Source organism: Akebia trifoliata, chromosome 6 (assembly GCF_017979445.1).
Source record: "Akebia trifoliata isolate Shusen 1 chromosome 6, ASM1797944v1, whole genome shotgun sequence".
Classification (NCBI taxonomy): Eukaryota; Viridiplantae; Streptophyta; class Magnoliopsida; order Ranunculales; family Lardizabalaceae; genus Akebia; species Akebia trifoliata.
Genome location: NC_141380.1, coordinates 5,124,622 through 5,151,130, shown reverse-complemented (window position 1 = coordinate 5,151,130; position 26,509 = coordinate 5,124,622). Strand labels below are relative to the sequence as shown.

The following is a 26,509-nucleotide window of genomic DNA, read 5'->3' as shown; positions in this document are numbered from 1 at the left end:
CTCTGACAATTGCCAATATGATTATAGTTACCTTCCCGAAGCACATTAAGTAATGGTACGTGGGCAATATATTATAATTACTCTTGCTTAGAGGGAGGTCTGAGAGAGAGGTCTCTTTCTTGAAGAGAAGAAAAGGGCGCGAAGGAGAGAGAAAGAGATGAAGATCGAAGAGGTTCAGTCCACAACTAAGAAACAGAGAATAGCAACTCATACTCACATCAAAGGCCTTGGTCTCGAGGTACTCACTTTCTCTCAAGAGATGAAAAAACGAAAATAAGACTTTCGAAATCTCCATTTATTTTACTTGGTTTCGACTAATCTTGGTTTCTAGACTTTGTGGGTTCTTCCTAACTTACAACTCTTCTTCGCAGCATGAAATCTGTGGGGTTTAGGGTTTTAGAGTTTTCTTTTGGCATTCGATTTTTGGGTTTTGATTTGGATTTTTTTATTTATTTTTCCTTTAACATCGTTTCTGTTAAATTTTGGTTCTTAAGATCGAAGAGGCTCATTTTGTAGTTTCTGGACTTACCCAGTTTGTATTTTTAGGCTTTTATGGGTGTTTCTTAATGAAATCTCTGTCTCCTACTTGCTTATTTTTAGGGCTTTTAATTGGTTAATTTGGTTGAAATCCCACCTGGGGAATCGGTTTCTGGTTCAAAGTGTCACCTTTTGAATGAAATGGGTTTTCAGTTTTTTATTTTTTTAGTTAAAGTTTACTCTTTGATAATCTTATTTTTAGGCCTTTTAATTGGTTCATTTGGTTAAAAACCCAACTGGGCAATTGGTTTCTTGGTTCAAAGTGTCACTTATTGAATGAAGTTGGTTTTCAGTTTCCAAGATTTTCAGGTTTTCTTTTTCAATTAATTAAAGTTCACTCTTTGATAATCTTATTTTTAGGGTTTTTAATTGGTTAATTTGGTTGACAACCTAAATGGGCAATTGGTTTCTGGGTTCAAAATATCACCTATTGAATGAAATGAAGTTTCAGTTTCCAACATTTTCATTTAAAAAAATAATAATAATAAAATTCACTCTTTGATAATCTTGTTTGTTTCGGTATTGGTATCTGTTGAAGGCCAATGGGAGAGCAATTCCAATGGCTGCTGGATTTGTGGGTCAGCACGGGGCCAGGGAAGCAGCCGGTCTTGTTGTCGATATGATTCGGCAGAAGAAGATGGCTGGTCGGGCGCTTCTATTGGCTGGACCTCCTGGTACGGGGAAGACTGCATTAGCCCTCGGAATATGTCAGGAGCTTGGAAGCAAGGTAGCTAATTAATGACTACAATTTGATTTCACAACTTTTGGTTTACAATTGCAATTACTCTATGTAAAATTGTTTGTGGTGCATCTTGGTTGCTATGTTGAGTGCTATAAAGAAGCTAGCTTTTAGGCCTAGAAATTGAGTTTTAATTTCAAGTTTGAATCTTTGACGTTTTACTTCAATATTTGGGTTGTAAACGTTGTTCTGTCAAAATTGTAGGTTCCATTTTGCCCAATGGTTGGATCAGAAGTATACTCATCAGAAGTAAAGAAAACTGAAGTGCTAATGGAAAATTTCCGAAGGGCTATTGGTTTACGTATCAAGGAGAATAAGGAGGTCTATGAAGGAGAGGCAAGATATTTATTTATTTTGTCAGACTGCCTTTACGTATTTGCTTTGATTTAGTTTAAGGTTCGTCGGAGTTATTTTCACGTGATATTTACCTCTTGGTTTCCAATGATGGGAATTATTTTAGGTGACTGAACTCTCTCCTGAAGAAACTGAGAGTGTTACAGGTGGCTATGGAAAAAACATTAGTCATGTAATTATTGGGTTAAAAACTGTCAAAGGGACTAAGCAGCTGAAGCTGGATCCAACTATTTATGATGCTTTAATTAAGGAAAAGGTGAGAAATTTATTATTTGTCCTTTTTTTTCTGATCACAGCTGTTTGTTGTTTTGTTTTTGCTAGTTCAAAACTTTATATAATCTTGGCTCTAGAATACCTGTATTAGTCCAAATTGATTATTTTGTTGGTTGATTCCTTCTAAAATTCCTAATATGAACTTCAGGTCGCTGTTGGTGATGTTATATACATTGAGGCAAATAGTGGAGCCGTTAAAAGAGTGGGTAGAAGTGATGCTTTTGCCACAGAATTCGACCTTGAGGCAGAAGAGTATGTTCCACTTCCTAAGGGGGAGGTCCACAAGAAGAAGGAGATTGTTCAGGTTTGTCGTCAATAAATGCTTGATTCTTGCTTAAGGTTATTTGCTAATAGTCTCATGATGATGATGATGGTTGTGAGGTAATATCCCAATTGTTTCATCTTGTTATTGATCTTCTAGTAGCAATTTGTAACCATAATTCATTGTTTGACCTTGCCTTTGGTCCAATGGATTTTTGCCCTTTTCAATTAATCAAACACTCAAGGATATAACTCCCACTCCTTGCGTCATCATATTTTATAAATTTCAAAACCCTTTCAAATTTTTCAAAGCAATGTAAAAAACAAATGGACATGTGTCCTTATCCAATGTTGATATGTAGTGACAGATGTATTGACTTTGTCCAACCCTATATGTCAACGTTTTTCATGTCTGTAAGTTTAGTACAGTTGATGAGAGAGATTTTTTAAAATACTTAGTTCATGTCAAGTTTACAATATAGAAAAAAATTGTAGTTAGATAAATATATGTATTAAGATCATACATACAATACACAAGTATTATCTGGAAACAGATTCTTTGAATAGATTAGGGTTAATTTCAAGAAGGGTCGGCAAGTCTCTTGACATGCAAATTCAATATGGTGTCCGACATGGCAAAATATTAGAAATTGGAGTACCATGGGCACTGGGGTCAAAGACATAACATCCTCGTGGTTTGCTAATTTTTGATATCTTCATGATCTTGGTAAAATGGTATTGGAAGATTTTATGTTAGTGTGAAAATCTTCAATGGGAATCTGGAAGTGTATCTGCATTGGAGGTTCTGTTACCATGCACGATTGATTTAATATTATGGTTGGAGTTTTGGGTGTGATACCATTGCAGAAAAAGTGAGGACAAAGTGGTTATTGTTTCTTTTTTCTGGATCTTAGAATTAGAAAATACACACACACACACATTGAAATTCCTAGGTGCATGTTGTTTTGCTTTGCTAACATTCTCTTTTTATTTCTTTTCTTTTCTTTTCATTTCTGCATCAGGATGTAACCTTACATGATCTGGATGCGGCAAATGCTCAGCCACAAGGTGGACAAGATATATTATCTTTAATGGGCCAGATGATGAAACCAAGGAAGACTGAGATCACCGATAAGCTACGGCAAGAAATAAACAAGGTACCACTGTTTGATTTTGTCTGCCGATCAAATTTTGTTTTCTATGAACATTATAATTTTCAACATCTTGCATTGAAGAAGTAGAGTTCCATGAGGAAATATGCTTTTATATTAACCAAGCAAGTTATGTTGATTATAGGTTGTTAATAGGTATATTGACGAAGGAGTGGCAGAGCTTGTTCCCGGAGTCTTGTTTATTGACGAGGTACCTTTTCTTTCCTCATCTATTGTAATTCTTACATGGGCTTGGTTAGCCTTTATGTTTTCTCGGGTTATTCAATTTTAGTTTGCAGGTTCACATGCTTGATATGGAATGCTTTTCATACCTAAACCGTGCTTTAGAGAGTTCACTATCTCCAATAGTAATTTTCGCTACAAATAGAGGGATATGTAATGTAAGGTATGGAGCTCTAATCTTTCATGAAACTATTCAAAAACTTGGATTTGGTTTTGATTTGACCAGATTGATGAAGCACTTCTTGATTTAAGAAATAATCGTGCATGGTCCAGCATTGCTGAATTTTCAAATCTCTGTGCATATGGATGGCAATTTGATTGTGGTCAACCACTGTTCCATTTTGGTCTTCCATTTGTTTTTAAAATTATCACTTCATACAAGAATAGTATGTGTTCTAGCACCCATATGAGCAACTTATTATTTGTCTTCACATTGTTGTCTTTCATGGCAATTTGTCAATGTGTTTTCTTTTTGATGATCTTTGCCAAGTTTGGATCCCCTATATGTCCTTTTTTAGACCACTAATAGATGCAAATTGTGGTGTCAATACTGAATTTAGTGACATTTATTTGCAGAGGAACTGATATTAGTAGTCCGCATGGCATACCCGTTGATTTGTTAGACCGTCTGGTTATTATACGGACAGAAACATATGGGCCTGCTGAGATGATACAGGTTTGTGCTCTATTAATCATTTTTACTTATATAAGGAACCTATGAGCAAATATAGAACCGTAGCACCAAATACTCATTTTCTGTTCTGCTGACTGATTTTTTTTTACTACTCAGATATTAGCAATACGTGCCCAAGTGGAGGAGTTGGTTATTGATGAAGAAAGTCTGGCTTACCTCGGAGAAATTGGTCAACAGGCATCCTTAAGGTCTGATTCCATTTTAAGATCATTGGTCCGCTTCCTACATGCAAGATATTGAAATGAAATGCTAAGTGCACATACATGTTCCATGTCAATGTAGTTGCTTTTATGGGGCATTACCTCTCAAACTATGTCACTCCCAGCAAGGAAGTTCCTAATAATAGTTTATATGCTTAATGTAGTGGTGTCATTGTTATATGGTTTTATTATAAATAGTCTTCTATCATTTATTTATTTTGTTATTGTTGGACCGTCGGATCTTAGTTCAGGATATTGTTTCTGCAGGCATGCTGTTCAACTCTTATCACCAGCCAGCATTGTGGCTAGAATGAATGGTCGAGATAACATTTGCAAGGTACAATTATTAAACTTCACCAACCTGTCTTCTTTAGGCAGGTTGCCAACACAATAATCTCTCTTTCAAGAAGTCTATGCACTGATTAACCTATTTGTGTTCCATGTAATTCAAAGGTGGATCTTGAAGAAGTGAGTGCTCTGTATCTTGACGCAAAATCTTCAGCAAGGCTTTTGCAAGAACAGCAGGATAGGTACATCTCCTGATTAAACTGTGCTTCCACTAGATGATTTCTTTGGGAAAAAAAGGGGCGAAAATGGGTTTCTCATACCGGATAAAAGAGAGGAAGATCCTCTCCAGGTCGTGACTTTCATTTGGTTCAAGGTCATTACCAACCATTCCCATTGTTACAATAATTTCCTGATGTTTTAGAGAGGCGAAACTTGGTCTGATTGTAGTTTTGGGGGTACTACTGGTGTACTTTCTTGGCATTTGTGATTGGTTTTAATTGTTGTTTTTATTTGACTTTAGTGAGTGTAAGATGGTTTTTGACTTGAAGCATACCAATCAGTGAGTGAAATGGGTTTATTTTATGTAACTAGTTGATGAGAGATATTTAAGTTTGCAAGACTATTATATGCTCTTCCCTCAACTTTCCTCTAGTTATTAAGTTGAAGCAACAATTGGTACTTTACCAAGTATTCTATCATTTACACTTGATGGAGAAAATTTTAATTGCATTGGCAGCCATCAGATGTATAGAAAATTTTAGTCGGTCTCTCCTTGCTTGCTAGCTGTTTCATGGTCTTGGAAGAAACAAGATAATTGTTGCGAATTTTTCAGTTGCACACTCCCAAGATATTTGTCATTGGAAGATGCTTCTCTGGTGATACCAGTATATAATCTTGTTCTCCAGCAAAGGTGCTCTAACAAGTGATCTTCTCCATGGATGTTTCTCTCACTGTGACATTGGTGTGGTGTTTGTCAAGGGCACTTCAAGAGTCAAATTGCAGACCTCAGATGTTGCATGAGTTTTAAATGAGCTGGGAAGATCAAGAGAAGGAAAAAAAATATCCGCCACCTTTGTTTCCCCCCTACAAACAGAATGGAGGGGGAGAAATTGGAATAATGGATTGCGAGTCACCTATTGGCTAGGATGTGTGAGGTCGCATTGTTCTTTTTTGAGGATAAAAAACAAGTGGTGATTTTGATAAATCTTATGGCAATCTGACCATTTTGTGTCCAAATTGTTGGATTGCTTTCATTGTTTTAAAGATTCCCGGTTTAATTTTTTTTAGAATAATGGATACCTCGGCCTGGTTTAGAGTTAATGTACCTTGGCAGGTTTTGCCACTAATTTTAGGGATGTTTGTGCTATGACCCGCAATTCTCTTTAATTTAACTCTCGTGTATGAAGCATGATGCAAATCTTTTTTGTACAAACTGACGTTCTGAGTGTAACAAGGGTTAACACAACTCGTTTGTACAAAATAATGTTTGAAGAGTAATGCAACTTTACGTTTGTCCGATCTAATATTTGGAGCAATGCTAAACTTACATTTAATGTAAAGGAAAAAAAAAACCTCTTGTTACACTCAGAACGTCAGTTTGTACAAAAAAGGTTTTTTTTTTTTTTCAACATTGTGGAGTGTCACGGCCGTGTTCTTTCGAAGCGAGGTCATGCGGCGCAAAGGGTGCTAATCTACAAGTAAGTCTGAAAAATAATATCTACACACAATATTTAACTAGCAAGCAAGAGAACGGGGACAACACGAGACAAAGTCTGGAGGCAACTTTGTTGATATATATTCAAATTACACGGTGTAACACGTTACAAAAGTATTAAGTGTATTTCAAACAACTGATGATCTATGATATGTGGGACTCCTCGTAACTTGGGCGAGGGCTTGAAATCAACATGAGTGTAGGAGGGGTGTCTAGTGTCCCAATCTCCGGCCTACACCCACGTTGACTTCAAGTCCTCGTATATATCAACAAAGTTGCCTCTGACTCTATCTCATATTGCCCCCGTTTTCTTGTTTGCTTGTTATGTATTATGTGTGGATATTATTTTTCAGACTTAATTGTGGATTAACACCTCTTACGTCGCACAACCTCACTTCGAAAGAACACGGCCGTAACATAGAGGCTCTTTGTCATGACATGTTGTGGATCCAATAAGACCAAACACATATAGAAGAAGAATATTCTAAGATATGGAAACACTACGATAGTAAGCAAACTAATAACAAAAAGATCAGTCTTTAACAATGTAGAACACAAACAATGGTGATCTGATACGCCGTGTGGACGGCCTTCATGGTCCATGTATCGGCATTGTCTTTTCCATAATATACAAAACACAGCCCATGCACAACTAAAAATTCCATTTCACAAACACGTTTTCTGGTTATTCCACTGATTTTAATTACTTGTACAATACACTCACTTACTACTAAATTAGTAACCATAGCCCTCTCCTTGACATGGGGCCATAAAAAATTTCATGATCAAACTGTACAGAAAATGTATTCTTCAATACCACTACAATCTTGTTAATAGAATGGTGGCCTCCAGAACAAAGTTTCATCAGAATTACGCCATCAGTTCTCTTCCTCTTCAACACATGCTGAAAGATGAAACCCACTATCAAAAAACATTAATTCTCATCCAAACATTTTCAACATGAACAAATCTTCCTAATGTTGAGTTTCAAAATGGTTAACGTACAACCACAGTTGGATTCTAAAAACTACAGCAAATGGACCCAAAAAACATTTTAAACATCATAATATATGAGTTGATATATGGATACATGAATGCCAAAAAATTCTAAAAACCAACACTGGGAAGATGAATCCACAAATCCCTGTATAGTTTAATGAAACTGAAGGTCCTTTTTTTTAACAGGACCAGATAGCAGAAGAAATTCTGGTTCAGGTAATCAAAGAGGAAAACATGCAAGCCAAATTATATATTGAGAAGATGGGAAGAAACAACACTTAAAAAATTTCAATCAAGAAGAGGTGCAGCACTGGAAAATAAGATCAATTCAAACCAAAACTACCTGTTCTAACAGATTAAAGCAAAAAATGAAACTTGACATAAAAAAAGAACCCAATCAAAATGGGAAGAGAAATCCCATTTTGAATGGGTTCTTAGTATGTGACAGAACACAAGAAACAATACAAGATTGCATAGCATATAAAATCATTTGGAAGAGAAATCCAGTTGGTAAGAAAACATATGTAGGTTGGGGCCAAGTTCCTTCAATGGAAGCATGTTCAGCCAAAAGTCACAATAGCATAAAGCCTTCCATGTTTCAATCTATGGCACATTCTCAGCCAAAATGGCCAATCAGAAGTTATATTGCCCAACCCCAAGGGGTTGGCCTAGTGACAAGCCGAGCCTTGATAAGCTCCTCAAGAAGGGTAGGTCAAATGTTAAAAACCCCACGAAGCAATGAATTCCTTGGGGCCACCCTCCAGGGTCTGGTTGACCCTCAACTCAACCGATTGCACGTAGGACTTTCTTAAGGGCAGTGCGTGTGACCGTGGGCTTTGTCATACCTGAAGGGTGGGGTTACCCACGATAAGCAAGAAGGTTCACAGAACAACCCCTTCTTGACGTGGTCATCTTAGGTGTTGCCTCGTTACAAGGTAACTTCTTGTTCGGTTATTGACTAAGTACCCTTCTCTGCTGTCGATTATATTTCTAACTCCAAAATTAAGGGTATTTTTTTCTAATCCAACATAACCGTAATTACATTTTGAAACTCTTCATTCAGAGCCCCAATCAATTGTACACTGCAGTTGCAGAAGATCAAACCTATGCTTTTAATCTAGTTGGAATAGCTCATTGGATAGATTTAAATTCTTATTAAAGACTTATGCCCCCCCCCCCCCCCCCCCCAATATCTTGAAACCTTGAAAAGAATTCAAGATTCTCCACCAAAGAAAAACAAAAGCAAAAAAAATCACTATTCAAGGAAAACCCAATACAGTAGGGGAAAAAAACCAAGAGACCGTACTGTATCAAAATATAAACCAAATCTTTACAAACCAAATAAGCAATTTAAAACCTAAAATAGAGAAACAGAAGCAGAAGCCCAATTATATAAAAGAAATGAAAACCCAATACAGAGGACAGAAATAAAACCCTTACCACCACAGCAGAAACAACAGTAACAGCAAGAGAAGAGCATCAACAACTCTCTGAACAACACAAAAACCCCAGAAATCAAATCACAGTCTCCCCCTTTCCCATCAAGATCGTTTTCATTCTCGAGGAGTTTTTGATTACTTTGAGATTCCTTCTCCCTATTCATTCTGTGAAGATTCCAGTCGAGGGTCTTTAAGTAAGACGACTTGAAGGAATCTCTGATCCTCAGAGAAGGCCAAAGATGCATTTTTTTCTACAGAGATAATCTCCAAATTACAAAAACTGGTGACAGAGAAGTAGAAGATGTTGCGTTAGCTTTTGTTCTAATGTGTTTGGGTCATACCATCATGACCTCGGTTGACTCCAAGTCCAAAAGGACCAATTGAAACGACTTAAATACCCTCAATTTTCAACATCTATCTAATAACCCTTTATTTTTCTTAAAATATCTTCAAGTATGACCCTCATTTACAATATCTAGCTAATTACCCTTTTATTTGTCTTAAAATATCTTCAACTGGGACCCTCATTTTCAACATCTAGCTAATAACCCTTTATTTTTCTTAAATTATCTTCATCGGGACGCATCTTCAAATTTAAAATTGAATCGTTATAATCTGACTACCCCATGTATGTAAACTCTCTCGACATCACAAGTTTGGGAACCATAAGTCTGTGTGCCTTGGGATACAAAATTGCACTTTCCCATAAAAAATGTATCTCGAGGGATTGTTTATCTTGAGATATATAGATCTATGATTCCCCAACTTGTCATGTCAGGAGAGTTGATTGAGTGTGCCATGTGGTGTAGTCAGATTATCATGACTCTTTAAAATTCTATCTCCTTCAAACATCAAGAACAAGATGAGATTTTTGGAAATACAGAAAATAAAGAAATTTTAGGTAGAAAAATCAAGTTTTTACCTCACAAATTTGAATAGGTTAAAAATAATTTATCATAAAGATTCAAAGGTGAGATTTAAGTCAATATAGGGGTAGTAATGGGTGTCAATGGCTTGATTTGATTTGATTGGGTTTTGTTAACATGTGTCCTAAGGGCACACATTAAGGTGCATGAAATACACCAAATTTGAGAGAAAAAGTTTGCTTGTTTATTTACTAAAGCCTCCCGGGTAGATATTTAAAGAATGAAAGGAAAAAAGAGATTTTTAAATACCCTCATTTTCAACTTCTAGTTAATAATCCTTTATTTTACTTCATTAGGTTGAATAGGTTAAAAATAATTTATTATAAAGATTAAAAGGTGAGATTTAAGCCCCGATCAAGAGATTGGGGATGTGAAATTGTTGGTTATGATTTGATTTATTAGGTAATTAGAATTGGAAACACCATATTTTTGGGGTTTTGATTCTAGTTGGTTTGGTGATGAAGCCACATTTTAAAATAAATGAAATTAGAACCATCAAGAATCACAGGTACCTATTAATTGTAGTTCTTAAGAGTTGAAATGAGATAAAACCAAACATCTTGAATGATAATAGAATTTTATTTTCTTTACATGCAAGTTTTCTTCCATCACAAAATGCGAGAAAATTCTAATGAAAACATAAGATATTATCTATAAAACCATTACTAAAATAATTACAATTTATTCCAGTAAAGATATGGATTAATATTTTTCAAAAAAAAAAAAAAAAATTAAAATTCATCTTTTTTATAAGTGATAAATTTCAAGACCTATATTCTAAGTTTGAATACATAATTTATAGAAACATTTAAAGAATTTTTTGTAATATATATTGATCTGTTAGTTTCAAAAAATAGAAAAGCCTTCAACCATAGCCATGTACAATATAAAAAGAAACGAAAAATTAAACAAATTGATTTCAGATGCTCATGAGCACCCATCGAATAGAACCTAATCAGTTTCGATTCCTCTTCGACCCTACTCTATGTATTGAAAATAAGGACACAACCAATTTCAAAGGTGCAAGAGTTTGAAAATGTAAGGGAGTATCTCGAATATTTACTCAAACTTGAGAGGTTAGTCAAAATTACCCTGTTTTACCTATTCATTAGTGTTGAATCCAATTGTTACAAATTACTATGCAAACTGATTTGTGTGTGTGTGTGTGTGTGTGTGGCTCCATCAAATTGTTGGACAAAGTCTGCTAGTTTGGTACTATTGGATGAAGAAATTATTGGGTAATTAGTTCATATAAGGGTTGGGTATTGTTAAAAAAGAAAATGAAGACTCGTTTGGGCAATTCCACAGAAATGCTTCTACGGAATCAGTCTATAAAAATTGTGATTGGGATGATGGTTGTTTAGCAACAGCATCAAGGAAATACATTTTGAGGTCTAAAAGCGTGTTCAGAATCGAAGTTGTGTGGTTTTTGATAAAAAAGTAAAATTTTCACCTTAAATTGTATTTGATTAACCAGAATGCCTCTTAGATAGATGTCCAAAGAATGGAGGGAAGAAAGGTGAAGAAAGTCATTTTAGTAATCACGAATTTACGTTATCTTTGGTTCCATTTGGATTCTCTTAATAGTCAAGAGTCAAAAGTGGATTTGTGCAACTTCGACTTTCTTTTTTGCTTGACTTCTACGAGAAATCCCAAATTGCCAAGTTTTGTCAAACAATATTTTTACTCCCAAAGGAACTTTTGATGCCAAAAAGCTGTGTGCCAAATGCAACTTGGAGTTGTTTGGTAGGGTTCGACTTTTGAGGATTGAAAACCACTTTTTTAATACCCACTTTCTCTAATTACTCTCAATTGAAATTAGAGGTACTTGGGTTCTCTTTGTTCCCTCTCTTGTAAACCAAATGTTGGAGAAAAGAAGCAAAAAAAATAAGCCCTTTATGCAATGTGACTAGTTTGAAAACATCTCTATTTAATCACCATTGTAGATTATAAGTACATCTCGTGACACCACCTTAAAAAAGAAAAAAACCGATAAACTAAATTATGAAAAAAGAAAAAAGAAAAAAGAAAAAAGATGATCCAAGCATTGAGCAACTTAAAGCGATCCAATTAAGCGTCGGGCTGAATAGAATTCCCTCGAGTCTTATTGCTCCGACGTGTGATCACCACATAGTAGACACCCATTGCTGTAAGGGCAGCGAAAACAAAACCAAACACAATGCCAACAATTCCCCCTACTCCGACCCGGCTCCCACTTGTACTTGTGGTTGATACTCTGCTTGCGTGCGCTAGAGTTGATTCTGCCACGGCAGATGCCGCACTAGAATATGTTGTTAAAGGCAATGGGGCACAATCCGATTCTACGCACGGGGTGTCAGCATTGGGGCTTGGAGAATTCGGGTGGAAGAAGTCGAAAGCCAATGGGGAGAACACCACGGGATTCTCGTAAACAAGGCCATGGGGAGAACGACCTTGAGCTTGAGCAATGTCGACGAAAGAAAGAGAAGATAAGAAGAGAATGAAGAAACTTGTCATGGATTTCATGTTGTTAATATGAGGGAGTTCAGAGTAGTAGTTGTAGTAGTAGAAGAAGAAGAGTGAGTGTGAAGATTTTGAAGCTTTGAAGGGGGTTTTATAGAGGTGGTGGTTGCTTAGTCTTGACTCTTGAATTTTAGTGATGCTTTGGACGGTTAGAATAAGGGTAAACAAAATGATTGTGATCTCTAGAGAAGAATGATGACCTGTCTTAAGGTTCCCAAAATGCCCCTATCACTTTCAAGATTCTGTTTAACACATAATAGAGGAGATTCTGAAACCAAGTCGAGGATGTCTGAGGTTAAATGAGGGAATTAAGAAAATCAAATTGTGATTTGGCACTCAAAATCATTAATATATAGAGTGATTCATCATTTCAATTTAGTAGTGCTTATGTTGTAATTGATTTCTTGAATCTAGAAACATTTTACATTGTCAATTAATGTGGTACCCAAGATCTAGGATATATATGATAAATATTAAAAAAAACAATCAATATTTATGTGGTTTGGCTAAACCTAGGCCCACGGATGAGAGAGTTTCACTATATTTGAACACGATTTCAGCCATGATTTATAAAATTGCAGGTTTTCCAATCTGAAACCAACTCTCCCAAATCGAAATTTTCATATTTACATTTACTTTATCATATATTTCTTGTTAGAATTTTCCTTCGACCATTAAGTTGCATATTTGAGGAACAATACATCAATACTTACCTAGACCTTAACCTCAATTCACCCGAATACAAAAACTAAGGTTTGAGGATTCTAAAGGTTTGGGGTGTTGTGTAAATGTCTTGTTTTTTCGTAACCCCAAATGTTTTAGGATTAGGAAAAAGGCAATTGTGTAATATTTTTTTAAGGGATTTCTACTTTTTTGGGGAGACACGTTTTTCTCTAATCTCAATTTCTTTAAATAGAAATCTCTAGGACTGTAAAACTTGGAAGAAAATAGTGATTAATCTGATCCGTGGATGAGACACATTGTCTAAAAACAACGTAAATCATTATATTTTTGTTCTCTTTGCTACTTCAATTTTCACCGGGGAAAGGAATTGGAAAATTCTCGCTCTCATCTCATTCATGGACGTAAGCACTATTGAACCATATGCATTTTTCTTTTCTTTCTAGCCCCTTTTTTTTTTTTGTTTTTTTAATTCCTAGGATGATTCCATAAGTTATTTCAAATGAAAATTAAATGACATATGATCTTCGAATGTATGTACGCATCTATATTGTAAATTGGTATGTAGACATACGAGGGATGAATGGGGCACTATGTGGTGAGGTTTGTTACTTGTTGAGGCAGCAAAGGCGTTAAGGGAATTTGATGTGTAATTATAGCAACCGGCCTTCTCACCTTCCCAAGACATAATTGCAGAGTAGCAAACGCATGCTTACATGAATTCAAAGCGTGCCTCAGCTCCCGTCACAGTCCCAACTAATATTAAAGTATGTCACGCTTCTTACTTATCCTTCCTCTCCTCTCTATTTATTTTTTATTTTTTTGGGTGTCATTGTGACCCATTTCACTTAATTCTTGAGGCCCAATTTAACATTTAATGGTCTTTCAGGGTCTCACATGTCACAAACTTAGCCAGAGCTCACAAGAATGGTGTTGTATGTGATAATACATGAAACATTATGCTTCCTCACAATATGTGCTTATATCTGCAATTTGGTCACCATCAATCCCAAAGTTTTATCCAGAAAAGAGCTCAAGGACTTTAAGGGACTGGGTGGATAAATGGGCATTCAAAACCAAGTCCAGTGGAATGAAGTTTGAACCATGATAATATGAGCTAATGATGGTACCCAAACTTGCAATTAGTCTAGACTAAGTGTAGACACCCCAATTTGCCCGAATTAAGTCTGAGAGCTCATCAAAATCAAGGAAGGAAGGGTGCAACGTATTGAATTTATTTCACACCCCTACATTTCTACCAAAATTGTAAACACCTCCTTAGAAATGCCGCGTGTAATCCAATGGAGAGGATTTCTTCAAAATTTTGATGCGGGTGACCCGTTTCAACTAGCTCCAAAGTGGTCTTAATGAAAATTTATAAGTAGGTTTGAAACATGATCTGAGATAGAATCATGGTTTCAAAACTCATTCGAGATCGAGATGTATCGTCCGAGTCGTCTCGATATCAGGCATGAACGAGACGAACACACAAATCAATTTTTAAAATGAGATTTAATAATTTTTTAAAATTTTTGGACAAGATGTCTCAAATGCATTGGAAAACTCGTCCGAGATGACTTGGTATTAGGCATGGACGAGACAAGATGCAAAACCGAATTTTAAAACCATGGATAGAATACTTTACTTATTTCAAATCTTTAAATTGAGAATTAGAGTATATTTTGACATTTTCTTGACATTTGGTTCTTGGAAAAAGAAAATTTTATTATAAACTCTAAAGTTTGATGATGAATGAACATCAATTGTAACCTACAAAATTATAAAATGTGGGGTAGGAGGTGGGGGTGGAAGAGAAGGCTTGTTTGCTCCTCTTATACACAAAAAGGAAATATGGTCCTCTAAAGTAGCAAGGAATCCTTACTTTCACTTCACTAATCAAAACTGTCTTTTCATCTTTATTGAAAAAGACAAATTAAGATGCAAGGTTTAAGAAGTCAACTCCACATCTCACTTCCACCACCACAAAATCCAACTCATCATTTCATGTTTTCGACTACTAATTTCAATCTTAATATAGTAGGCCATTTCAATAATACAAAGCAAATTAATATTTTTAATTGTTAATGATGAGGATTAGAATTCTTAGTGAAGCCATCTTTAAGATAACATAAAAAATATACTTAAACAAATGATGCCATTTGGCATAATTTTTCTTGTGTGGGGTGTCATTAAAAAGTGTTGATTTATAAATTGAGGATTTGTATGATTGCAAGGAATTAGTTTTATAGGAAACATTGATTGTATTCTGGAGTAAAGTTAATCGCGAGAGAATATTTTTAGAATAATGTAAAATCATTTTCTAGATTTTGGTAGAGAACAATTTTCCAATCCATGGTGCAAAATCACATTGGTCTGGAAATTGAATTTCATTGAAAATGCAGAGTCACTCAATTGAAAATCTTTTTATTTTTTAATTTATTTTTGTAGGAAGTCATTTTCCTCCCACTTTCAATTTGCAATAATTGATATCCTTAATGGGTAAGATTGAATTTTGGTAGGGTTGAAATAAAAAAGGGAAAAAAATCAGTGACCATGAATCATAAAAATTAGTTGGTGAGGTTTAGATTACTTGGCGAATAAGATCATCAACATAAATTACTCATTTGTAAATACTAACAAATATAGATTTATGACCAAAATGATGATCTATAAACTTATGGGTTAAGGCTGAATTTAGATGGATTATTTAATTGTCTTTCTTTATCTAAAACCAAGCTAAAAACAATATGTCAAAACTACTATGAATTATAAACATTAATAGGTGAAATTTAATTTGCTTGTTAGAGAAGTACATTGAATTGTGGGGGGTGCCTGGGGTAGAACCTAAGGGTGCACATTGGATTGGGTAAATCCGATAATCGAACCAATCCGAAGCCTTTTGGATTGGATTGGTTCAGATTGAGCATGGTTTGGTTCGGGCGCGGATTGTAAAAAAAATCCAATTGATTTGGTTCAATTATGGATTAGGGATATAATAAAACATAACCAATCCGAGAACCGAACCAATTTTATATCTATTTATTTATCTAAAAATAAAATCATTTCTTACTTCTTAGTTTTGTTCTTTGATTCTCTATTTCTCTTTTCCTCAAGTCTGAAGAAAACTGAAAACCTAGCCGTCGTTTGTCTCCCTCACTCACCTCATCACTCGTCACCTCGTCAAAAAATGACGAGGTAACCCACCTCTTCTATTCTCTATTTCTCTCTTCTTCAAGTCTAAAAAAAAAAAAAATCAAACAGTTGTTCGTCTCCCTCACTTACATCGCCACTTGCCACCTCGTCTAAAAATGAAAAGGTAACCCATCTTGCCACCTCGTCGGATAGCCTGCCTAATGACTTGTCGAAAATAATAAGTATGAGAACCGAGAACTAATCCGAACCAAGGTTGATTTAGATTGGTTCGGTTTTATAGGGTAATTGGATTTAATCGGATCCAAATTTGTAAAACTGATCACGTTTGGTTCGATTTCAATTTTACCAAAATCCGAATCAATTCAATCCATGTGCACCCCTAGTAGGACCCCCTGACCAAATTTTTTATGGTTCGAAAAAGGTAATTATGTAATATTTTCTTAAGGTTTTTATACTTTTGGGGGAAATAAAGTTGTTTTAATATCTCATGCTTTTCTTAATAGAGATCTCCAAGATTGTAAAACTTGAAAGAAAATAATGATTGTTCTTCATTTGATTCGTGGACGTAGGCATACTGACAAAACACGTAAATCCTTGTGTTTTGTGCGATTTGTGTCAATCTTTGTATTTTTTTGTTTTTTCACAAGAAGTCACCAATATTAATTACCCATACAATAGTACCTCTCCATGCAATAGGAGTGATTTAGAAATTCAAAAAGACAAAACCATTAATAGATTTAGGTGGAAGCAACAATAATTGGTACACATAGATGAAAGATCCTAAGAACAAATACTAAAAGGGATAAAGAGAACAAAAGACCATCTTTTCCCACAACTTTATTTACAATTCCATGTTTCCTCCATTATTATTTCTTATTGAAACTCCATCATCTTTACCAAACAACATGGACATTTAGTTGTGGGAGCTACTCCTGAAGGAACCCAAAGCTTTAACTGCTCCTGCTCTCAAAATGTACTGATGATAGGCTGCGGCAATGGCAGCACCGATGAAAGGTCCAACCCAAAACATCCACTGCAACATATATAAACAAGGTCATGGAAATTGGAATCAAACCCAAAATTCATTTTTACCATATAAGATGGTTAAATGACTAATATACCCTCCCTCTTTTAAAAATTAAAAAAAAAAAAAAAAAAAAACCGTATTATACCTGATCATTCCATGCCTTCTCCTTGTTGTAGATCACAGCAGCTCCAAGGCTCCTAGCAGGATTGATACCTGTGCCAGTGATGGGGATTGTGGCCAGGTGAACCATGAAAACAGAGAATCCGATTGGTAGTGGTGCCAAAACCTAATTTTTTATGTAAACAAGATCAATTAGATAGGTACATAATCAAAGGAATTTTGATATGTTATTAGGTAACACATTTTCCACACACACACACACTCACATACAAAAAAGGGCTTATTTCTCAATCTCAACTACAAACAAAAACTCTAGATCCTACTTTTCCATGATTTTATTCTAAAACGTTTGATTTTCTTGAAAAATTCATTGTTGATATGAACAATCAAGCTTGGAATTACATTTTAATTTATTTTATTTTTTCATTCAAAACTAATTTTCTATCTTATTGGCAGTAGGGCCAGTTCTGATTCTAAGGGTTTCGTATCCGGTATTGATTGAATCTGGATCCAAACCGAACCGAACTGTTGACATCCTTAGTTTGGACCTATGTTACCCAGTTCGTTGCTACTAGTCCAAACCATGAGCTGGCATGAATCAAACCAATTCGCGGTACAATTTGTACTGAGTTCGTAAAATCAAGTGAACCACGCGTACAGAAAATTTTCGTTGGGTTCGGCAAACCAAATAATTTTTCATATTTTTTCATTGCTCATATTTAAAATTTAAATTATTTTATTAATTTATTTTTATTAAATTTATAATTGTTTTAACATTATAATTGTATTTATAGCTTGTATGCTTGAATCATATATATGCTAGGGGTGCAACTTGGTCCAGTTCAAATCGATAACCGATAGCTTTGGATCAAGTTGCAGTTTGATTCCAGATTATGAAAAATGGAGAACAGATCAATTTGATTCGGTTCTCGGATCAAACTTGTATAGAACTAAACCAAACCAAACCAAAAACCAAACTTCTATATATATATATATATATATATATATATATATATATATGTATATAATAATTATTATGAATTATTTTAGGAGTTAGAACATAGATTAATATTTTTTGTGGATAAACTAATGATTTTTTATGAATAGATTAGTGATTTTTGTATGAAAATTTATGTTTATTATATATTTATTTTTTTATTAAAAAATATTACTTATAATTTATAGAATATTGGCAATCCGTAGAACCGAACCAAATTGAATTGGTTCCAATGGAATTTGGTTCAATTCTAGTTCTTATTTAAGTAGAATCTATCTATATATATCGATTCAGATCCAATTTGACCTCAAATTGAATCAAGTTGCACCCTTAATATATGCACAAGCGAATCAAACTGATGAACCGATCTAAAAAAATCAAAGTGAACTAAGAAACGGATTATCTCAACCTAACCCTACAAAACCGGATTCTTTCTAGTGTGACAAACCGGGTTCATAGATTTATACTAGTGTGAGGGAAATAATTAAAGTGCGCCAAATTCCACCGATTAATAGTGGGATCCGTTAACATGCGCCTAGGTACACTATATTACTGATAAATCAGTCATCAATCAGTATCCACCAATCAAGCCCATTTAAACGAGTCAAATTTAAATGGGTCCATCCCAATTCCCAAATAACAAAAGCAGACACCCCTACGGCTCACGTTAGACACGAGCCACCACGAGAATCAGAAACCGTGAAAGTCTTTAGAGGTGATCATCACATGAGCGCCCATAGTCTCCACAAAAATCGAAAATTATCTACCTTCCTACGAAATACAATACACCATATGCGTAATACGCACACTTCGAGAGTTGATATGGTACTTACAGGGATATGGGAGTCTCTAGCGTTCCTTTTGGGATCAGTGGCTGAGAAGACAGTGTAGACTAGAACAAAGGTCCCGATTATCTCAGCTGCCAATCCTGTGCCCTTGCTATAGCCGTCCGATAGCCATTGGCCCCACCACCGTATCGGAAGTAGTGAGAGCTCTGGAAGGCTTTAACGAGCGCAACACCACAGATTGCACCCAAGCATTGAGCCACCATGTACATAAACGCCCGTATCAACGACACCTTTCGTGCCAAGAATAGTCCGAATGTTACTGCTGGGTTAATGTGTCCTCCTGCGCATGTTAGAAATAATATTAAACATATGCTAACGTGCGCCAATTGCTAAAAAATATCCTAAGGGAAAATTATAAGAAAAAAAACAGAGAATATTTGTTAAATTACCGTTTAAGAGCACTGTTGCTTATTAATTTCGAAAATGGGAAATTACCGTTTCAGAATTAAAATTTTGACCAAATAGGAAAATTGTTTTTAAGTTAAAATACTAAACACCCCCGAGAGTGTTTATTATAAGGCTGTTTATTAAAATGTTCCTTCAAAATAGTGAAATTCCCATTTTGGGTGTACTATTAATTTTAATTTTGAAAATGGAAAATTACAAATAAATTTACTACTAGATAAAATAAAAAAACAAAGTTAAATTACCAAAAAAAAAAAAAAAATCCTTCACAAAATGTTTTGTTTAATAATAAATACTAAGGGGTATTTTAAGAATTTAAAAAAAAAAAATTGTATTTGTAAAAGTAATAATTTCGATAGTGGTAGTTTATGTTTCGGAATGAAAATGAATGATTCACTGAAACAGGAATTTAACAATATTTTTTTAGTAATTTCCTTTTTATTAAACATCAAATTTTGAGAAGGGTATTTTTGTAATTCTACTTTTATTTTCCTATTTGGTAAAATTTAACCGCTTAATGGAAATTTACTGCTTTGGAATTAAAATGAATAGTGTACTGAAACGGAAATTTCGCAATTGTCAGCCACCGTTTTGGTAAATTTCAAGGAGATTGGTCAGAATCCAGAGAGAGAGAGAGAGAGAGAAATAGAGAACCCACCAGAGATACCAGCGGTGCAGTAAACAAGGATGAAGATCATCCCACCAAAAGCCCAAGCAATCCCCAGGATACCCACTCCACCACATTGATCACCATTGTTGGCTAAATCAGTTTGACTTTTGTACCCAATCACAGTCAACACAGTAATGTAGAGAAAGAGAAGAGTAGCGATGAATTCGGCGATTAGAGCTCTGTAGAAGGACCATTTAGTGAGCTCTTCAAAGTCTATCAAAGGAGATGGAGGTGGGTCTTGGTAGTCCTTCGAGGGAAACACCTCAACTTCTTTCACCATTTTTCTCCTAAAAAGAACAAATTCAACAAAAGAGATAGAAGAGATATGTAGCTATTGTTCTCATAAAGGATGAAGAAATGGAGGTGTGTGAGGGGGGTATTTATGGGGGAGCTTGAGTTGAGAGTTGAGACCCCTTAAAGAAGGAGAAATATTAACTTTATGTTGCCGCCAATATCACCTTTTTCTAACTTGTTTTTTCAGCTTATGCGGCCCCCCACCACCTACATTTCACCTCTTCCAATTATTTCTACTACACTCTTTATCATTTTTCATTGTAGAAGGCATTGTTTGAGTGAAGGAGTCCATTTAAATCATTTTTTTTTTAAAATCACGGTTGTAAAAAAAAATAAAAATAAAAATTGACCCTTTGTTGAGTGGTTTTAGAAAGTGATTTAAGGATTTTGAGATTATTTGGGAGTATTTGGTAAGAGTCGCGATTTCCTGACTTGAAAATTATCACTTCACCATAGATCTTTTTCTTCGAGATACACAAGAAAAAAATCAACGGTCATACATACCCTTGTCACATCACAAAATCATTAGTCATTTGGTAAATGAGTTTTGTTAAGTACATGTTAAGATGCATTAATTACACTTTGAAAATAAGCATTTGAGAGTATTTTTAGTAGTAGAGTTATTTTAATAGATTTTTTAATAGTAAAAGTGGAAAAATTGAGTATATGAAAATAAAATTTGGAAATGTATTTAATGCATCTTAACTCACGTGTTAACAAAAGGCCCTTGGTAAATTAGTTGTGGGAGAGTAAAATTTTCAAGATGATTGCAAATTATGATGTCGACCCAACTCTAGAGAATTAGGACTCGAAGAATGTCTACATCAAATAAAAGGTAACTAAGGAAGACCTAGGACCTCCAACATTTGAGGCGTGACACATAACAAATAATACTTGCCATGACACATGTAGGGGCAGTAGACTCCAGATATGCCATCAACCAAACAATGCAAGGCATGTGACATGCATAAGAGTAGCAAACTCAAGATATGTTTAACATGCATAAGGAGAGGGGAGTTGTTATATATCATCAATCAAACAATACATAACATGCGTAAGGAGAAGGGGGAGGGGGGAGTTGTTATATGTCATCAATCAAACAATACATAACATGCGGTAATGAGAGAAGATCGAGGGGGGAGTTGTTATATGTCATCAATCAAACAACACATGACATGCGGTAATGAGAGAAGATCGAGGGGGGGGGGGGGAGATGTAAATCATCAAAGAGTTGCACATAATTAGTGTGATGTTAGTAAAAGTTGGTGTGACAATAATAATTGTAAAGGAAAAATGCACAATCTTTTATCAAAAGAGTTGAAATAATTTTATCATTTTAATGATTAATTTGATCCTTAGGGCATTTATTTGTGAGTAAATTTTGATAATTATGTTAGAAATTTTGTATATGTTGATCATCAAATTAATATTTAAAAAATAATTTGAGAGTTATTTTAATTAAAATAATAATACCTGAAAAAAAGGTAACTTAAAATTCTTTAAAAATTTTACACAAATCATAGCTAAAAATGGGCATGAGTCACCTCTCAGCTTCAATTAAAAAAATTTACTCAATTTTTAGAGGAAAATGGGAGGTATAAATGTTCATCGATGACCGTTGGGAACATTCTCTCGTCTTAGTCTTTTACTTTTTTACTCTTTTCTATAAAAACAAAAGCATGATTACGTTTCAAATTTGTATTGGCTTAAAAGTCGACAAAAAGTGGTGAGATAAAGTAACCTTGACACGTGGAGCCTTTTCGGCCTTGCAAAGATCAGACGATTAGAGAGGCAGATTATGACACGTGTAATACTGAGTGGCTCTGGAATCTCTGGCGGTTTAGTCTGGAAAGTCGGTGAAGATCCCACTACAGTCTACAGTGTTCGAAAGTGGATAGGTTAGGTTCAAAGGAGACGACAACACTGGTGGAGGACCCACCTGATCCATCTGCGTCAACCCGACGTGGTATCAAAATTATTCCGATTATAGCTATAAAATTACGGTTTGTGCCATACTTTTTTTTAAGCCATCTTTTAATACTAATTCTTGGGTATTATTATTATAATTATTATTTTTTTGAAGTTAATGGTGAAGTTGAATTCAAAAAATTTGTACTTAAGATGTAAGAATTATTTTTTTCACGTTTTACCAACTTAGTTAAGTTGACACTTTCACTTGGGTATTTTTGATGTATTGGTTCAATATTTATGTTCGTGTCATTTGAAATCATAACTAATTCAAGTCTCGAATATTATTAGGCATTAGGGATATTAGTAGAAGAGGTGACGAGGGGAAGGGAATACTATCGAAAGGCTTAAAGAAAGTTAGTGGAATGAAAACTATTAAGGATATTGACTGTGAAGCATGGTGGTAACATTTTATGTGAGATTAACAAAAAAAAAATGACTGAAATACACTCATTTCAACAATAAAATTATGGAATTTTGTTTAAAATCATTGATTATTTTTTCCTCTCAAGTCATGATTTACGCAACAAAGTTATATATGAAAATTTTATTTATTTTTTCTACAGAACTAAATATTAATCAAAGGAATTCAAGTAATAAATCTTATTATGCCCATAACCATATTCATTGTTCTCGGTAAGTTGAAGAGAGTTTTCACAAGAAAAAGTTTAAAATTGGGGATATTTTGGCCATTTTTCACTCTTTTAAGTGCAACATGCATTTTTAAGTTTTGGGAAAGAAAAAAAAATATTTCAAATTCAAAATAACTTACAATTAAATAAAGAGAAAATGTTAGAATATATTTGTTTGTGAGGTAGTAGAGAAAATATTATAATATTGAGACAATAACGTACTCAAGCATACATGAATGATACGTCCAACAATTAAAATAAGGAAAAATTACTAAGAGGGAGTTAAATATGTAAATATTTACAATATATATATATATATATATATAAATTACCAAAAACAAATTAAGTGGTTCGATAGTCGAATATTTTTAGATGTGGGTTGTTGGGTGTTAAAGCAAGATATTAAAACATTGGACAATTCAACATTTTAATCATTCCAAGAGTATTTTTGATACAGTAATGTAATTTAACATTTCAAAATGTTGGTTAATCTAATGAGTTATTAAAACGTTAGATTGTCTAATAACTTAATTTGTTTTTGGTACTCTTTAAAAAAATTATATTCTTTTTGATAAATATTAAAACACTTAACCTTCTTTTAGTAATTTTCACTTAAAATAATCGATGATTTCAATGATCCTCCTTATGTTTCACATAAATTTTGGAGATTACCTTAATTCAACACCATTACCAGTCGTTCCCAATAACTTATACCCCCAATGTGTAATTTAGGGCATTAGTGATCATAAATTAAACACCATTGCGTATAAAGCACCCTTTAGAGATGAAGAATGTATCTCTTATGGAATACAAAACCTCATTTAGTTTGATTAAGTCAATTTTATTTATTTATAGAAGAAATTTGATTTTTTTTTTCTATGAATATTATGGAACTAATAATGCATCATTCATAACCTTTTTTTTATTAAAGATGATAACGTGTAATTTAGGGCATAATTAGGAATAAATATTTCATATAAATGTGTAAGTCCTAATAAAGATGAATTAGGAGAAAGCCAATTGACAGTGTTTGGTACATTGTAAAATTTAAAAGAAAAAAAAAATTAAAATGCCATCTAAAAATAAATATGTAAGTCTACCAAAAAAAAGAATATGGATTAAAATAGTAAAAGTAGATTTAAAACTGTTACAATCACAAAAAAGAAAAAAAATTGTATGAAAATGAGAAATGTTTGATGACCAAAGAGATTATTTTCGTGACATAATCCAATAAATTATCAAATATCTCAACAGATGACAAAATGAACATGATAATTGACACTAATTTTATAAGTCAACAAATTAAAATACTTACGAAAAAAATAAGGATAATGTTGAAGTAACATTAAAACGTACATCGTGGGAGACATTTCTGACATGGACATGTGTCAAAATCATAGATGCTTTCCTCGAGATCTCACTTGTATATTGATGAAAAGCATCTATGATTCAAACACATCCACATCAGAAATGTCCCCCACGATGTATATTTTAATGTTACTCTACAACTTAAAAAAAAAAAAGATTAATCTAAGTTTAGGGTAAAGAATTTAATAATTCTTATCAATGCTATCGATGAAACAAAAATTAATTCTAACCTTAAAGTGTAAATTACAATTGCCAGCTGGCACCATGTCATAGAAATAATTATTGTGAAAACCATTTTTGTTTAGAGAAACCCTTTCCTCACTATGATACAAGGGAAGAGGTGTTACTAAGCCTCATCTATCGTCGCAGATCCCGAGATGCATAAAATAAGGTTTGAAATTTATTATGATTCTCAAGAATATTTGTACACATGTCTTTTTTTATTTTTTATTTTTTTTTTTTTTTTTATGATGGATGAGGTTTAGTGAAGAACTTTCTTCCCTGCTATCATACTAAAACTGGTCTGATTCTTTAGTACATATAATGGGAAATGTTGAAATCACAATAAAGTTTTTAATACATTACTGATGTGGATGTGGACGTTCGTACAAGCCAGAGAATTTTTCATCGAGATATGACTAAAAAGCATCTATGGTTATGTGTGCATCTCCATATCAGCAATGAGTGAAACGATTTAAATTTGAATAAGAATCGTAATAATCTAACTACTCCATATGGCAAACTCAATCGACTACTCTGACCTGACAAATTCAAGAACCATAGATTTACGCTCCTCAAGATACACGGTTGCACTTCCCCATTAAAATATCTCGAGGGAATCATATATCCCGAAAAGTGCATATCTATCATTTTCGAACTTATCACGTCAAGTAGTCGATTGAGTATGCCACATGGAATAGTCAGATTATCACAACTCTTTGAATAATGATTTTCGAACTAGAAAACCTTCACTCGGTCAATACTCAGCTAACGTAGCATGGATGTCGAACCATAGATCTTTTTCCTCTCGATACACAATTATACATCCTCATAAATAAATAAATAAATAAATAAAATGTAAGATTGTGTATCCCAAGAAAAAAGATCTATGATTCTGTATTCATGCCACGTCTCCTACTGTTGATTGAATAAGGATTTTTTATTCAGAAAAGCAGCATTCTTTAAATTTTAATGTCACTCAGGACAACTCATATATAATTATACACGTGTTTTAATATGACTTGGAATTCGTGCCATAGTGAGGAACCGCCCATCACTACCGACCATTCACGCTTAATCATGAGCTCTCTCTCAACGAATCTTATGGTGCCACGCTAAAATTATGTTTCTCCTCTCCTTTTTTGCCTTTCAAAGGACTTTAATATTGTGACATGATTTGGTCTTTAAAGTCTTTTTCAATGATTTCTTCTAGATCTGTTAATTATTATTTTAACACGTTTTGCACCGCCCAAGTATAGAAAACACTCGCGGTTGATATGATGACACGTGTCAAGTTGTACAATGTGTCGGCATGATAAATGTGTTTTGATAATCGGACTCCTCCCTCCTCCATCTCGCTATACTATCCCGGCGTGACATGTTGATAGAATAGTTTTGAAGTCTTTTGGATTGGATTGGTTCGGATTGAATATGGTTTGGTTCGAGTACGGATTGTATATAAAAAAATCCGATTGATTTGATTCGGTTTCGGATTAAGGGTATAATAGAATCAAATTAATCTGAAGTATAACTCATCAAAGTCTTCAACTTTATCTCCTCTATTTTTTTCTAACAAAAACTCATAAAAAATGTACACAAAGTTCTCTCTCAACTCTCAAATGAATCAACCCATTTATAAAAAATAAAAAAATTCTAAGAGTTTGATTCCTTGTTTTTTTACGAGAACCTTTATGCTATGTTTGTTAGATGAAATGTACTATACGAATCTAGATTTGAATTCGTTAATCTACCATTTATGGATTAGTTTTCTCACTAATCCATCCAAAATATCAATTTTAAAATTGTA

At 34.1% G+C, this 26,509-nt stretch overlaps 3 protein-coding genes and 1 long non-coding RNA gene across 4 annotated transcripts; 1 reads left to right on the top strand and 3 right to left on the bottom strand.

The window, feature by feature from the left end:
- Positions 1–80: 80 nt before the first annotated feature.
- LOC147399812 (ruvB-like protein 1) lies at positions 81–5,381 on the top strand. The gene is made up of 12 exons (XM_086445321.1): positions 81–238; positions 1,076–1,264; positions 1,481–1,612; positions 1,737–1,886; positions 2,052–2,207; positions 3,187–3,321; positions 3,461–3,526; positions 3,615–3,721; positions 4,135–4,234; positions 4,349–4,440; positions 4,720–4,789; positions 4,906–5,381. Exons 1-12 carry the CDS (start codon positions 158–160, stop codon positions 4,993–4,995), a joined length of 1,368 nt encoding a protein of 455 aa, XP_086301447.1. The 5' UTR covers positions 81–157; the 3' UTR covers positions 4,996–5,381.
- A 1,594-nt stretch (positions 5,382–6,975) lies between these two features.
- LOC147399811 (uncharacterized) lies at positions 6,976–9,033 on the bottom strand. The gene is made up of 2 exons (XR_015179130.1): positions 8,894–9,033; positions 6,976–7,375 (listed from the first exon to the last, which is right to left on the bottom strand). It is a non-coding gene; the product is annotated as an uncharacterized LOC147399811 (long non-coding RNA).
- A 2,695-nt stretch (positions 9,034–11,728) lies between these two features.
- Positions 11,729–12,387, bottom strand: LOC147399810 (uncharacterized). Its single transcript, XM_086445320.1, has one exon. It carries the CDS (start codon positions 12,321–12,323, stop codon positions 11,889–11,891), a length of 435 nt encoding a protein of 144 aa, XP_086301446.1. The 5' UTR covers positions 12,324–12,387; the 3' UTR covers positions 11,729–11,888.
- Positions 12,388–16,856: 4,469 nt separating this feature from the next.
- LOC147399809 (putative aquaporin PIP2-5) lies at positions 16,857–20,606 on the bottom strand. Its single transcript, XM_086445319.1, is given in 5 exon segments — positions 16,857–17,187; positions 17,327–17,467; positions 19,132–19,256; positions 19,259–19,426; positions 20,210–20,606. Coding segments are annotated over 5 exon segments (846 nt in total). The 5' UTR covers positions 20,502–20,606; the 3' UTR covers positions 16,857–17,067.
- Between the last annotated feature and the right edge of the window lie 5,903 nt (positions 20,607–26,509).